This window comes from Spodoptera frugiperda, chromosome 1 (genome assembly GCF_023101765.2).
Source record: "Spodoptera frugiperda isolate SF20-4 chromosome 1, AGI-APGP_CSIRO_Sfru_2.0, whole genome shotgun sequence".
In the NCBI taxonomy this organism is placed as follows: Eukaryota; Metazoa; Arthropoda; class Insecta; order Lepidoptera; family Noctuidae; genus Spodoptera; species Spodoptera frugiperda.
Window position 1 is genome coordinate 13,774,840 of NC_064212.1, and position 17,496 is coordinate 13,792,335.

The 17,496-nt window shown below is 33.5% G+C and overlaps 1 protein-coding gene across 9 annotated transcripts in view; it reads left to right on the forward strand.

The window, feature by feature from the left end:
- LOC118273212 (voltage-dependent L-type calcium channel subunit beta-2) overlaps positions 1–17,496 on the forward strand; it is a 161,864-nt gene that overhangs the window by 83,704 nt on the left and 60,664 nt on the right. For 6 of the 9 annotated variants that reach the window (XM_050702221.1, XM_050702434.1, XM_050702706.1 and 3 more), the window contains one exon: positions 9,709–9,744. The exons of the other annotated variants lie outside the window; for them this stretch is intronic. In XM_050702221.1, coding sequence (XP_050558178.1) covers positions 9,709–9,744 — 36 coding nt within the window. The remainder of the gene's footprint in view (positions 1–9,708; positions 9,745–17,496) is intronic. 9 annotated transcript variants of the gene reach the window in all.

Genomic DNA, 17,496 nt, shown 5'->3' on the forward strand with positions numbered 1-17,496 from the left:
GAAGGAAGTTATAATAATAATTAAGAGATGTGAAGCTAATTAGTCAAGAAAATTAGTAGAAAAGTTAAGTAATTTTAAACAAAGGAGTTGTGTCAACAAACTCGAAGAGGTTATGATTATTAATATTATTGACTTATACGGCCCAATACTTAAGCTATATTTACTGGTCTTTGTAAACACAAGTATTATGACGCAAAATAGCCGATTTCGCTAAAATAATGCTATAATTTACCTGATATCGAGATGACAATTTAGCAAATCCTTAACGCCGGTAACCGTGAATTTATCAACTTCACTAATTTCACAAGTAATACGTAAAATATTGTAAAACTGAATAGCAAGCACTATATATTTAATATTTCCTCAGTGTTGAGATGTATTTAGGGGAATAATATGCAAATAAACATTAATTATTTAAAAAAATAACACGGACAACTACAAATCAGCTGTTTACCCCAGTGTTGCCACAAGAAAAAAACTTTCACCGTTTATCACTTCGTTTATTTACGACTTAGGCACTAGATGGCGTGATCATCAAAATTTTAATTATTACATTCAAATAATATGTAAATTGTTTACAATCTCGTCTGATATGTTTGACAGAGATTACATACTGATCTCAAGTTTCATAAATAATTTTGAATATAAAATATTATGTTGATTTTTTTAATATACAGTTTTTTATAAGATATTGTTGTTCTATTATGCTAACGGTAGAGCCAGAGTGACTTTAATTTAATTTGCTAACATTTGCATATTACTGCAAAAGCAATAAAATGATATATGCAAAAAATCGGTAATGACTTGTAAACTAAGCTTTGAATAAACAAGTTTTCGATACCTAATATTTTATTATTGTTTAAACAACTTTATTCTAATTACATTGAGTTCCTATTTAAATATACTTTTGTTTATTTGTGTAGATTTCGTCATTCTGTTTGAAGAAATTAATAGAATAGTCTAAAATTCTAAATGTAGCTTCGAGGTATCGTATCACGATTGAATCATCAGTTTTGGAGATTGTCGCTCTCAGACAGACTGACGCGTGTTACGTTATCGATGATGTTTATGGTGATTTGAGAATGTTTTAAATATAAGCACCAATAAAGAATGCTTTATATGGCGTATTATATTGTTATGTAATTTTTATCAAAGCATTCTATGTCGAAATACCAAATCGTAATGGTAGGACCACCTATACAGTCCGCAACTATATTATACAGTAAATTCCAAAGAAATATACTTGAATTAATAGTACCTGTGTATTTTATAAAACAAAGATACGTCTAAAACAAACAACAAAAACGTAAAAACAATACTCATAACAACTAACGTTTGTATAAAAAATCCCAATTCAAATAAAGTAATCAACAAGTAATCACAAAAGGATGACATCACTAGATTTCCTATTTGTTACACAATTATTTATAATCAAAGCCCGTATACAGTTCGGCGAACAAATAACGAGTATTGGCCACATTTCCATACGGGGCCATTTTGATTGCGATGTCACAGCAATTGTACGAATATTATATTCATTTTATGCTAATTTCAACATTTTCAAACGTTGACTCCATTATAAATTATACTTGTACAACTCCGGCGCAGATTTACTATTATTTCTCAAAAATGTGGTTATCTTTAACGGCCCGCGATATATCTCAGTTTATGTTCAATGTGCTCTATTTGATATCTTGTTACACGTCCACATTTAAATATTTCCAAATAACTTGTAAGTTTTAATCTCTTGGTTTTTAGCGCCATCTGCCCGCGTGGGTGTGACTTATCGTTAAATTGCGGATGCATCTTCGAGCTCACCCATGACATTAGATTAAATTATATACGTAAACATACCAGGTTTTAATTAACTATTCAACAAAACGAGTTGTTAGTTATTTCTAAAATCGTGAGCAGGTATCATCCTACCTAAATAATTTACATGAACTACTTAAAATGTGTTTTTGCATTGTGAGTATTATGGCTGTATCACAAGCATCGTGCGTGGGCGTTATTCCTAATTTAAAATTTCGGTCCAAGACAATGAGCCATACTGCCTCATCTGTCAAATCCGCTCAATGTTTTAAAAGGTTTTCGAGATCGACCCAAGCCGACTTGTTATTGTTATTTATATTAAGCACTGCCGAGCCCTTCGCACTTGGCATTTGAAAAAAATTATAACAATCCTGCCGGAGCGTTTATTTTGACGCTTGAATTTGGGATTGTAAAGTTTATTTTTCTTTGTTTCTGAAAGCATGGGTCAGTAATGGCGAAGGGTATGGAATGCAACGGATTGCGCTCGGCATTAGGTACTTATTTTTTGTTGCTGTGTGAGAGGGACGGATGTATGTGAGGATCTTTCGCGAAGTGCACTAATGGGGATTATATGGGATTGCTTGCACCATCACGTCATTTCTTACGCTACATTAGATTCGACGCTTTTATTTTTTACTCTGTCTGTCTGTATTTACTACGGACCTTGTGGAACAGTTAAGGCATTGTGTAGCGGTCCGTGAAAGTTAACAATTAAGTTTACGACGCAATTTTGCAAAATTACTAGAATTGATTGTAGGTCAATTTGCAGTCGTTTGTTTGTTAGAGAATTTCCAATTGTAACGGATTTAAAGTGGCAATGTTTAATTACTGCGTTCTCACTGTCGGATTTTTTAAGAATTTATAATTGCTACGTGTCCTACTTCACGGATATCTGCGTACTTCAAATTAATGTCTTTTGAAGTCCGAATTTTACAATCGCAACCAATAGGGTTATACGGTAGTATCATGTTCCAGAATCCTTCTAGTAATATCTGGTGGGGCCATTTCATATTTCGATTTGACTGGGTGGCACAAAAAGCCAACTAACCCAGTGTAGGAGGTTGCGACCGCACTCGATAACACAATGGGTCACATTGGTCCCTGGACCGGGCGTCCTTCGCGGTACCGGCCTGTATAACTTATGATCCCTGGCAGCCGCGGCCCTAACTCACTGTTGCTAATTTTTCGGGATACCGAATTAGAAATATGAGCGTTCGTTTTTTTCAATGGCGATGATATAACTTTAAATATGGATCTCGATGCTTTGCATTCCACAGTTGTAGTAATTATAGGTTTACAAACTTCTCAATTTCTTTTATTTAATCGATTACTAAGTAGAATGTGACCAAAAATCATTTCTATCTTTTACCCAATCCTACAAAATACAACCAAACTCTTTCTCATCCCCTTCCACGACCATGCGTGGCCCTTAAACAACAGCCTTATTCAATTCCACCAGTAAAACAGTCATAATACCGTCCCCCACCTCGATTCGTACCATAAAACTATCACTACCATGCACCAAACACCCGTAGCTCCCATTTTTATAATAACAAAATCTTCGTACCTACGTTATAAGTTTTTTATACTTTTTATCGCTCTTGCACCTCGTTCTTTTAGGAGGTTGTAAACATTTAATAGGGTAGGTTTACGATGCACGGGGGGAGGGGTGAGGGGTGAGGGGGCTGGGAGACGCACAAATTGTTTCAGCCCGTGGATTGTGGATTTATTTGGCATTTGTGGCGTTAGTGTCGCTTTGTGGAATTTTTGGAAGTGTTGGATTTTTGAGCGAAAGTTTTAAGTCTGAATGTATAAGATGGTAATGAGTATTTTTATGGCTGCTGGTCGCGCTTGTACGTGTCTCAGTGATATATGAGATTATTTCAATTCGACATTTTAATTAAAAACCACGTAAATCATCCAACCGAATGACCCACAAAACTAAACAATTATACCAAAGTTCAAACATGGCAAGCAAAAAGCATATAATTTACAAAATCGATAAACAAACGGTTACCGGTTCTAAACCATTGATAATTCAATAATTCATACTGGTATAATATTCTAAAGTATTAATTACAGTATGTACATAAATATAACACTTATATATAAAAAGTTCGACCTGTCCGTTGTTCTGTACCCACCAATTACGTTCGACCTCTAAACTAACAGTCGAAATGATCATACGCAGATTTATGGATTCACTTATATTATTACTCGTATAGGAAATTATTAAAACCTACATAGGTTTAATACTTAGTTGGTTATGGAATTAATTGCATAACTCATAATGTTACATTTAATCTATTGACTGTCAGCATATAAGACACAATAGAAAACACATTGTCTCTCGCGTAGATCCTTAAAAACTACTTTTGTTTTTGAGGGAATAAAATCATCCAGTGACTTTTCCCTCCTTGGGCGAGGCGAGAGGAGCGTCATACTCTTACTGAATAAAAACCACCCCGTTCCTACTCCTGCTTTTCGACCAGAACCCCGGTAACCCGGTAGGCAGTTCTCGCGTAGATCTACGTTCCGACATACAACGCATTAAAATGTTCACGTCTATTTATCCTTAAGTTCTGATTTCAAATAAATTAATTTTATCTTACAATCACTCTTGAATCCATTAAACAAAATAATTCATGTTACGATACAAGTTTTTCGGTAATAACATACCGAAGCACTAGGTACTTTTTAAGACATTCCTAATTCTAAATAAAGACTTAGAATAAAGCAAGCAGCTGAACCTAAACATAATTCCTTAATTCGAAAATCCGTTTCGAAATACCTTCCCCGACAATGTATGGTTAGCAAAAAATGATTTACAGCAGCGCCGACACCTGCCTTGCTGTCGGTACTTGGCATGTGCGAATTTAATGTAGCTTTTTAAGTTTTATTGAACCAATAAAAATCTGCAATCGAAATGTTCTCGTAATTGGTGAGAAATTATGATTACTGAGAAGGAATACTAAACAGGGACTAACCACCATACTTAGAGTCATTTAATGGTTACTTAACTCAGTCCTTACCAATGGTTTTCAATACAAAATCGTTACTAAAGAATAGTTTAAGTAATCATTAAATGTCTCTGAGTGCAACAGTAAGTCATTTTTAAAAACTTTAATTAAGTAGTTTGTTTAAGAATTAGGTTTGGTATACTGTATATTCACTTTAAAATAGACGTCTTAAAACTATATTTATCGATGTGATTCTTATATTCGAGAGTGTACTTACTATATTCGACAGTTTCCTTCGACGAATGACTCGTAGCGCCATCTATCGGGGAGATGGTGAACTATTGGGAAAGCTTTTACTCATTATTGTAACATTTCAGTCAGTCTTCTTTAAACTACGTTACAGTATATTGAGATAAGAATCCAAATAGAATCGAATAAGAGCAATAATAAATAAGACATAATTTAGTTGAAAATGTAATATTTTGTATTTTATTAAATAGCGTAAACAAAAACAGAAGCTTTTATTTATGCTATGTTTTAAAAACTAATTACTGCAACAAGAGCGGGAATTTAAATTACACTGTCGTTCGTTTCCACTAGTTTTAGCGTTGAGTGAAAGGCCGGAAGCGAGCCTCCAAAACTGGGTCAGCGGAATTGTCAGTGCTACCCCCCATTCTCCCCCCTCCGCACTTGTCACTCCAACTTCCCCATTTACGGGTTAATAGTGAAAAATTAAGTGCAGCGGCCGGAGGGTTATTTAGTTACGACTTTTGTTTAATTCGTTTGTTTTGATTTCGCAACTTTCATATTATTTTTTTGTTTATCTGACATCAAACGTCAGGAGGAAAATATTATAAATATTAGATTTTTGCCAGTTGGACATAGCGGTTTTTGTTTTTTATTTTTATCATAGTAATGATATTGTTATCCTTGTATTTCTATTTACCTACTTGACGTTTATTTCCTCAAATATTTGGCATTTTGTTTTTTTTTTATTGCCTTTTTTTGATAATTTGTTGTGGATTATTTCGACGATTATATGAGGAAAGGTTAACGATATATCTTCTACTTGTAATAGTACGTAATTTTACTTGTGTAAAGAAATATCATTAAATAATTAAGAACGATGACACCGGCTACTAATATGCATTAAAAAAAATGAATGCTTAAAATAAGGAGACCCATGTTCAGTAGTGGATGTCGTCATAGTGACCTATCTATTTAGACCAAAACAAAACACTATACGAAAATAAAACTACTAACAATTTTAATCTAGAATCTTAAAAAAACATTGCACAACGCAATGGCGGCATTACGATCGTGAATCATCGGCGATCATCGGCAATAATCGGTAGGTATGGTCGAATGGCCGAGCAATTGATTTGCATACATTACTCATTACCTGCCATTAAGGTACGGAGCGTGTGAAATAGTTTTATATTCTAAAACGTTGTTTTAACACCCACGCTTCGTATTTCCTTAAAATGGCATCCTTTGGCAATATGAATGGTTACGTCAATCGTTTAAGTAGTTGTAAGAACGGTTCATGGGTTTGTGAAAGTGTTTATGATTCTTTTAATTGGTTAAAAGATTATTCAGTTGTCATTTTGTGCCCTATGCAAAGCTTTGACATTAATTTGTATTCTAAAATGTGCCTTATTATATAGTGAGAATCGTTTAATGTCGTATGTTACTTTGTGTCCTACTGCGTCTGCAGTAGGGTTAAGTTTAAATTGTTTCGTTGTTCTAGTCAAAGTCAAAATCATAGCATTTATTTCAATGAATCCTTTATTTGGCACTTTTGAAACGTCAGATTGACGTTGACGATTGTCTGTCAGTGCTTTTTTGCTTTGTGCTAGGTGCTTTTTCCAAAGTGTAGCTTCGAATGGAGAAGAACGAGTAAGAAACTACATAGAACTAGAACTTACAACTCTCAATTACTTTCAACTATTGATTCCCAATCTGCCACAATATCTGACAATTAAATAATACTTCTCATTATATCCTCCTTATGTTTACCAGTCCGGTAAATAGCTGGAATTATGTTTTTTATCGTAGGTACGATTATTTCGGCAAGGCATCGCGTACGGTCGGCGTCAACACCTGTCGCTGCGAGCTTCGTTTGTCTGGCTTTGACTTTTGCCATGGGATTAGAGATGGGGTGATGGGAATTAGTAATTTTATCGATATCTTCCCCTTAGATAAGAAAAAGAACTTTTATTTACTAAGTCTGTGTACTCCATCTTAGGCCATATCTTCGCTTCGCCGTACTAGTAGTAAGCGGGTTGGTGGCCAAACGCATACATATCAACGTTAAAAAATTGTTCATGTCTGCTTTTCACGTGACTAGTTTTTTTTGTATAGGCAACAACACAAATGGTGAAATGTGGGTATACAATGTATAACGGCATTACGTGCCGTAATGTGCATCTCTGCCTACCTCTTCGGGGATGAAAGCGTGACGTTTCATTCAGTTTTTACCTGTCTAAATAATTCGAAATCAGTTAGTATCTTAATAAAGCGTATAATCGTATATGTAATACCGAGGCTACTTATAGTAGGTACTGTCTGCAATATCCCAAACACGTTTTGCTTTAACAGATATTTAGACCACACAAATTGCCTTGGCATATTTTTTGCTGCAGATTTTTATCACAATTAAAATTGATGTATGAACTAGTAATCACTGTTTGCGTGCAAATGTTCATAAGCCAGTGCTTTATATTGGTACAAATTGAAATAAATGAAAACTTAAATCTGGCCTATAAACCGGCGTCTGCGCAAATTGCTTCTATTTTAAAGATCAATGACTGATTGCTTTCAGCTATTTGTTGTTGGAGTTCGTGAATTATGAAGTTCAATAGTTCAGTTCAAATGTATTATAGTGTGTAATCTATCCTGTGGTTATATAACATAGCACAAACATGGTTCAAACAATGATGACTAAGCATAATATGTTTCCATCAGTAAAGAACATACGTGAATAAATTCTTAGTTTTTATAACAAACACGGTTAGGTACGCATTAACCAATAATAACTCACAACACATCAATTACCAATTCTGCTTACCAATATCAAATCTAAAATACCTATTACAAATTTATCGATATCCGGTACATCCCTATACACCCATAATGGTCATTTCGGTAATGGCGTGTCGGAGCCCGCGGGACCGCCGGGAGGGGGCTGCACTGGCCTTGTGCAGCCGTGCCCTTGCGCAGGTCACCTTGCACAGGTACGCGCATGCGCCTATTGCGCATAACAAACCTTCCTTAACCCTCACATTTAAAAATGTACCTTATTTTTAACATATACGACTGCTAATTGAATGACTCGTCGTAATTTTAAGGCTACACACACAGTTCCGGTATTGTACGGTTATTGATTTCAGAGATTACATCTCACATATCACATTACTTCGTTTGGTAAATCGATTTTATATTGATTTATCGTATGAAATTTTATTCCGTTTTGGTTATAAATAAATTGTGTTTTAGTTGAATAATTTCTTGGTACTCTTGTTTGAACGTAACTTACGATTCCAATAGAACAAGTTTTGTTTCTTGTTAAGCGAAAATGATTTTTATTCGTGTATTTAGAGGTCACAGTTAAATAATTATTACCCAGTTGCAAATAATACTTAACTTAAGATAACTTTCCAGTGATATTCAACTTTAAAAGCTTCATACTGAAAGAAAACATCCATAGGTACTGCAAAAAGGTATAAATTCTTCACATGTCCTCTACGATAGTATATCAAGTGTGAACGAGCCTTATTCTAACGAGTTTCGATTTCGGTTCTTTAAGCCAATTGCATTTTATAGGCGAGCATGACAGGATAATTTAGGAAAGAGTGGGTTCACCTTTTTTGTTCACTGCCTTGCGCATGCGATTCCCAAGTGCCTGCCATTGTTTTTGCCGATTTTTTGCCAACCATTGTACTACGATACGTTTAATCGGTATTGAAGTAATAAATATTAACGTTTAGCATTCATTTCTGGTATAATTATGCCCAGTTTTTTACTAAACCGAAGACCGACGTGCAATGATTTTGTTTATAGTCTATGTGTCTGTTTTTTTGGGGTCAGGATAAAACGTTGTAATCAAATTTTGTTATACTTGTAATTTGCACACGTGTTTCTAGTAAAAAATAACAACTATCGGTAATAAATATTGCAATTACATTTTATAATCCGCTTTAGTCTATCATACTTCGCAAAAAAATTAAAGATGGCGTCTGATTCCATTTTCAAATACAGGCTAACCATAGACAATGTTTTATTTTAATTCATCGTCGTCTCACCAAAAAGTTCGGTTCGAACCTATGCGTTGTTTGGATGTCTGCTGAATATTTCTCACGAATTGGACCATCTTATTATGAGGCAAGGAATAAAAAGGCTTTCAGTACTGGGAACTAAGTGATGACGTGTTTGAATGGATTTTTCCTCGTGCCGGTAATTTCTAAAGCTTTCTTCTAAGAAGTAATGCGATTGAGGATGTTAGTCATACTAAAGTACAGAGACTTATTACCGAGTCAGTCAACAAACCTCGTACTAGGATATTTACTTACAACTGTTAAAGGTATTTCGTCAGCTAGTGATTGTTCAATATTTATATTTTAAGATGTAACGTAAGGATGGTTAAGTTATTCTGCACATGTAATACTTAACTTGTATACTAAGAATTTGTTGCTAAAATTCTGTTATGTGTAAAGAATTAAAATTCTGCAACTATATCGTATGTTAATACGTGATGCAATTGTGGCATTATTCTGTTTTTCTTAGGTATTAATAAAATTATGCTACATTTTCTCTACTGTCAACTTTCTGAAAAATTGTTTTTATTTAAATTATATTTACGTTTTTATACTTTTTTATTTTTCTAAAAAAAAGCAATTGGGCAATTAAAGCAGGATATTTATTGTTTCTTTCACAGGAATCATCGCCAACATTGACGCTTTTTTCGTCAAAGGTGAGTATTTCAAAAATCGAACATTGGCATCATTCATTGTCATTGCTTGACCAGAAACAAATAATATCCTGCGTTTTTTACTTTTTTATGTTTTCTTTTTTTATTGTATTTTTATTTTTTATGTGTATTTTGGTTGGTGTATTTATTTTGGGGGTGGGTTGGTGCATGACTTAGGTAGACGCCACTCATGATCATAATCATCGCTGTATGCTAATTTGGTGTATCTAAATACTATGAGTGTTAGATGTTGGATTACTTATTACATAATTTTATATGTGTATGTAATTGGTGTATTTTATAATTTAGGTAAAAGCTTATACGTATAGATACAAGAGAGGCTGTAAGTTATTCTGTAGTGTGTAAGTAGAAGGACCTGTGTAGTAGTAGTTATAGCTATCTATGACGTTATTTTACGAATATAATATGTTTTATAAATAAATAATAAGACTGAATAAGACGTAGATTGGTTCTAATATTATTAAAACTAGAATATAGACTAATCCGTGAAAGTACTAACTTTTATTCGTATTATAAGATGGCTGACCTCCGTAGGCCTGACGCGTGTAGATTACATTACCGAATAACGTTTTTTTAAATAAATTAGTATTTTTATATTAATATACCGTATTTTATAGCTCGAGGATAAGACAACTAAATAGGTAATACGGTACATTATTTGTCACGCATTTTACGCGTCAATTTTATTTCAAATTTTAAAACGAAATAAATAAATCAGGTGTTCTCAACGAGCAACGCTGGAGGGCAAATAAAACTATTTTGTTTTAAAATAATTATTTTAACATAACGGCGTAAATCACGTATTTTATTTATTTCATAAATTAATTAGGAGTGTCTATACCGTTTTGACGTAGTTTTGGCCCAATAAAATGTTAATAAAACGTGATATTTATGGCCCATAATCTGTTAGATAAAATGTTGTATAAGTACCTTGTTGTTAGACATATATACCAATTAGAAAGGTTTTGTCACTAGTAGCAAATAACAGATTTAATGATATAAACAAAATATCTTATTAATTCGCCGAAAGCTAGCCCGAGAGAGTTTACTTCGTGTTTGACGATTCTATGAGTGATTAATGTAAATATTTTTCATAGATTTTGATGATATGTGATATTGATTTTTAAATTTTGCAATCATAACGCTGCTATCGATTTTAAATAACTTATCACACGTTAACCGCCTCATCGGTCACAGGTGACGGACGCTTAGCGGAGGATTTGCCTTCAATAGTTTTCTTTTGGCAGTTATTGCTTTAAAATGTAATTGTGGAAGATTTTAAATAAACATTATGTCAGTAGAGAGTAAAATCCCGTAAGAGTTTAATATGTACCGAACCTGCCTACCTAACATGAACGATAAACTACCATTCTACATAAGTACATAAGCTAGCCGAACTTAATCTAAATAGATATAAAAAATGTCCACTATTAGACTAGTAGAATTTGGTGTTAATTATTAGATCTTGTGATCCCGTACACTACTGTTAGCATACTGTTATTTTGGGCCGGTTTGTTTACAAACAACACAGTCGAGAGTAAGAGGACCAAGTTTGTACTGACTGCGAGAATTGATAGCTGTTTCCCAACGATATTTTTGGGGGTTAGGAATTTAAGGGTTGTTGGGGAACCAGGGATTGGGAAGGACGATAATCCGAAGGCGTCCGGTAACTTCACTGACATAACAAAACGAATTATCTATACATATAATAAAATCGTAGATAAGTGCTGTCTGTACATTGAAAATAAAAATAAAAAAAATAGCAGGGGTTATTGTTATGTCGATGTCGAACCCAAAAATGTAATTAACTTTTTTTTTGTCTGTTTGTCTGTTTGTCTGTTTGTCTGTTCGTCTGTGCGCGCTAATCTCAGAAACGGCTGATCCGAGTTGGATGCGGTTTTCACGAATATATTGTGGGATGCTTAAATTTACATTTAGTGTTTGTTTCATGTCAATCGGTTCATAAATAAAAAAGTTATGTCAAATTAAAGAATCACGTCGAACATTCTATGCTTATACCATTAATCTCCGCAACTATTTGACGGATTTGGTTGAAATTTGGTACAGATATAGTTTAGAACCTTAGAAAGGACATAGATATATTTTTATTTCAAAAATAAAAATAAGAAATAAATTATTTATAAATAATTCTATGTCGATCGTTACACGACTTCGGTTCATGTTATTGTTTTAATTCATCGAAAAAAAGTAAATAAATAGTAAAAAGGTATGAAAAAAATAACATCAATATAATAAAACATTTAGTACAAAGAAAATGCTCTAACGGAGTATAGATAATTCTATGTCGATCGTTACACGACTTCGGTTCATGTTATTGTTTTAATTCATCGAAAAAAGTAAATAAATAGTAAAAAGGTATGAAAAAAATAATATCAATATAATTAAACTTTTAGTACAAAGAAAATGCCCGAACGGAGTATAAATAAATAATCCAAGTTGTCTTATCCTCGATAGATGGCGTTGGGATCGAAATAGATCGCGCTATGGTTTCGTTACATTCATTTGGTTGGGTATCGGCCGAGCGCTTCGGTACTATCGTAGAAAAAGTGTATTATCAGTCGTATGATTATTTGTCTGTAGTGGTCCTGCTGTTTCGTATATTCTAAATTGGTTTCGTTGTATTTATCAATTAATTAATAAGTTTATTTGTTGGGTTTTCCTGGTTTTTTGGTTAAACTATTTAACGTAGGTTTAGTTTGATATCGATTATTAGTAGTTACTGTAGTTAGTTTTTTTAATAAAATTGTAAGTCTAATTTTTTTTTTAATTAGATTAGATTTAAGTCGTTTCTTTTAAATTATTTAGTTTAAGCTTGGTTATTATAGCATAGAGTTGTAATATAGTTTCTTTTTTAATTGTTATAAATTCGTAATTCGTAGCTTTCTTTAGTTTTAAGTTAGTTTAAGTCCGTTTTTAAACTATTTTTTCAATGCCCTAAGTGTGTATACATCTATTAAATTCAAACGCAGAGCTCATTATGTTGATTTTTGAAGAGTTCCCTGGAATATCTTCCACATCTCATTTTTGAAGAGATCCCGCGAGATCGGGAACTATGTGGTTAAAACCAAAAATTTGCCGGAAGTCACTATTCCACGCGAACGAAGTCGCGGGCAAAAGCTAGTGAAAACAATAAAATTAAGAAATTAAACGAACAGGCATAAAATAAAAGTCATAATACCAGATTTAATTCCACCTGAATACATATGAATTCGACACTTCCAAATAATCCTTTACAGGGAAATGAACCTACTGATAAATCTGGCGTGTGCTGTGACATATCGACGGCACACTCGCTCGACTTAATGTATTTTAATTAAAACCCCGAGTGTTTCAAATGCGACGGACGGACGGACTAACAAACAGACGGTCATTATTCCGCTACTACATAGTTTTAATATTAATTAGTGAAATTAACTAAAACCAGGCCATACTAGTCCCACGAATATAGTGATTTATTTTAATTATTTGCCGAAGGGACGGGCAGAGATGCTGCAAAAAAATGTTTGCCAATATTGTGATGATTGAAAGTGCCTGATTTATTTCAATTAATTTTTAAACAGGCTCTTTTTAAATGTTAAAGTTGAATTATTCGTCAGTGAAGCTGAGTGTTCGTTCCAAAATGTAGACACCCTTGTGATAATTAAAAAAAATAGAGTTCAGTTGCATAGTTGGCATACACCGAGCATAATTTTCCATTTCTGCGTGCCACAAAGCGCCATCAGACCACCACAGATGTGGCCCAGTAGGGCTGATGCCTGATCCGGAGCTGCGACCTACCTTGTGGGTTTACCGGGGCTCTGGCTTTAAAAGTAGAAGTAGGAACAAAGTGGTTTTTATTCAGTAAGAGTCTGACACTGCGCCTCGCCTCGTTCAAAGGCGGAGAAGTCATTAAATGACTTACACCCCTTAAAACAAAGTATCATTCTATTAAGATGCTAGGAAATCGAGCCTGAAGACGTTTAGTAGCAGTATCATTTGTAACCATTAGTATTATTATGGCCGTATAGGCATTTTAAAACCTATAGAACACCTGTTAGAAAGTTATATTTAAATAACAGATAAAGATTGAGATCTTGACTAGAAATGTCAGTAATAAACACAATATTTTGTGTGTTATTCAAAAACTAATAGGCTAGTTTTGTTCTGTTATAGATGTATTTGTTCTGTCTATTATATGTTATTAATTTTTAAAGAGCTAAATTAACATTTTAAAGAATAATTATGTGTTTTAAATTAATTTAAAATTAGGTGCCAAGTTTAATTAAAGTTTAAACGAGCATTCCACAAGGTTTTGTCCATATAATTAAGATAAACAGTATCCTATATGTTAATCCAAGATATGTAGTCCATTTGTATGCTATACTTTATGTTTTTAGTATGTTAAAGGCTAAAGATTTTTTTAAATCCTTTAGTTAACGATATATAAAGACCACACAACAGTTTCATCAAGCGTAAAATCGATCAAAAGCGATGTCATTTAAAATAATACTTATCAATAAACATCGAGAAAAATAAGTAAAGTATCGATAAAATAAATCGAATACCGATCTAAGATCGGTGATAAGAGGAGTCGATTGCACAAGTAAAATTAAATATGTTCACATTTTTAACTGCCGAAGTTACGGAGCATCTATAAACATGTCGAACCTAACTATTCCCAATAATGAGCCATCGAACCTGTATTAAAATTATTACATTAATTATTATTACATTTTCTATTCGAATTATTCAAACTATAAAAGTAGTTTGTTGTAATTATAGAATTATGGCCAATTATTTTTTGTAGGCTTTAGATTAGGTATGTTTTTAGTTTTAATTATTTTATGTGTTTGGTGAATTACTGAGATTTTTAATTTTAACAGTCTTTATGATGCACTGAGTTTGGAATAATGTTCGGTTCTTACTCGTCAAATTAGCTGATACCCATTCTAGAATGATAAATCAGGACCTAACTATTGAAAAGAAGGGATACACTAAATATCAGCTGTACAATTCCCACACATCTGCTTACCCTTTTTAGGGAAATACCAGGTATACGACAATGTTATATAAATAGCTACCTTCTAATATAAAGTACATAGTGGCTGTTAGTCCCCCATCTACCACATTAATGACCCATTTTCCTAGACTTTTACTACTGTCTTACGCAACGTACATAAACAGCTCGTAAACCTCATGTTTTTCTTATCCCCCGACACGGCACACAATAAAAATAAATTAAAATCTTAATGCAATAACAATAAATTGTTGTTCGCGTAAAATTATTCTAATTTTTAATGGCTTTACTATTTGTAAAACATGATACTCAAAAGTTTTGCGGTGGAAATGTTGTTTTCGTTATTAGAATATCGTGTGTATCACAATTTCTTGATGAGGAGAAATGTAAGAATTTTGCACAATCAGGCCAATTTTGGTAGACTTTTCTAATTGTAACTCCTGTGCTTTGAGAAAACGATGAGATAGTAGCTTTCTTGCTACCAAAAAGCTTATCAAACAAAGCTATATCTTTCTAGAAAACGTATCGTGATAATACATTTAATAAATTCTTAAACAACATTAATAGACTTTAACAGTCAGTACCACTGCTGGACCATGGGCTTCCTTCACATAACTATAATCTCAACAGTCAGTGAGACATAATAAACATATTTCTCTCTACCATTCACAACGAAGCGTTTTGTCTATGCTAAAAACAATGTGTAAAAGACAGAGAGACATAACAGTCACGCAACATACTATAGACACAACTTTTAGTCACAAACCCAACTTGATCACACATTAGAAATAACTGCAGAGTAGTCATCGTTCACATAATTCTAGTAAAACCCAAATATAAAGTTAAAAGCTAACTCAACACTCATTGTATAATAATTTCCTGTATTTAAAAGTAACTGCGAATGATTCGGGTATTGAAACATATGAACAGTCATACAAAACTTAGGTACGTGTGATATTTATAAAGGATGTGAATAATAGTAGCCGAGAAAAGTGATATTTGATACCGAAGTGTCAGTGATGAGTTTTGAGTGTGAACTTCTTTTAGCTTTGTTCTTTTGGTTGCAGTTTTTGTTAGATTTTTGAGCTATTCTGTAGTCTGTTCTTTGATAAGCTCATCTCTTACTCATACACGGGATTAATAAACATATGTAACTGGCACTAGGAGAGGGTAATAAGTTCTTGTGTGCAATTCTGCGTACCCCTTTGGATACAAAAGGCGTGATTATGTTATGTTCTCTAATTTATCCCCCGTCAGTTAGATATAGATAAACATACAAGAATCAAGAATTAATTTAAGATTACCTATAAATAATCTTTCAATAAACATATTTAAGAACAATTAATAAAGGTCTCTAATCAAATTCAACAACTTCCCGTTCTATACATCTAAACGGCAAAGACCCTGTCAAAATATTTAATCATCTAAATTCCACAAATAAAAAAAAAACCTCGAAATGTCTAAAAGTTCCCAGTAGTGACGACCTTTAGCGTAATCGCAATTATATCTCAAACAATTAGTCATTCTCTATGAGATTTCTCTCAAACAATGTTTCATTGCATCCGGATTATATTACTCATCGCAATTGGCGTGCTTAACATATGACTAATATCAAAGATGGATTACAAATGGAGGGTTATGTGGTTGAAATCTTAAATTAAGTGTCTGCGGTCTAGGTCTAATTATTTACCTGAGTATAAATGAAATCGTTCACTAGATTTTAGTAATGGATCTCGGATCTTCACTGCACAAGACTGGAATCACATTAAGCCATAACAAGATTTGTCTGCAATTATCAAGGACCTACTGTGATCACTTCTACAACTGTTTTGATATTTCATATCACCCTTAAAACGTCATCTACTTAACATAGACTTCCCAAAAGACTTCCATATGCATCCAGCAACTCACTGAGATCTTTTTAATATCTCGCATTCTCGCAAAATGTTTCTTTCTTTCTCTTACCAATTCTTACATTAACAAGTGAGTACTTCATTCACTTACTTCTCCGTGGCACTCACGTAACACCGTTTATTACACTCAGTACGTGTCAATAGAGATGCGAAGGTGAAATTACTTGACGGTAATGTTTGCCTCTATGTAGGAATGTAGGCGTCTAGCCGTGACGTCATGTTAGCTTTAGGTTACATCGTAATTATTATTGTCCTAGATTTTAATGTAGAGAGGACATTTTTTGTTTCGTAATTGTCAAGAGCTATGCTATATGCTTTGGTTAATTTTAAATAATAATATTATTCATTTATAACAGCCAAAAACAAACCTCTGCTCCTGGACTATGGGGTTAACTATAATCTCCACGTTTTGGCAGACGGGTTAGAAATCGTAGTTGAAAAGGTTCATGTTTATTAGACGGAGCTGCTACCTAGTATCTGTTGATTAAGTAGTCTGTCTAGTCGTGCATTAATGACCACCATAATAGATTAAAAAATAACCCCTTGCAATTAGATTCTATCACTTACCCCTTTGATTTAAATAAACAATAAATACCAACTTGCATCTAAAACCGATGAACATGAGTCAGTTCAGTTAGATGCGCGTGCGACGATGTTTTCTTACGTCGCGCGCCGCTCCGGATGCGAGCATGCCGACTCCATAGATTTTGTAAAGATTAGATCTCGCAGATTTATTTTATGCGGATTTTATTTATTTTTCAAATATCTATCTTTAGATAAATATTTGTGTGTTTGTAGTAATTG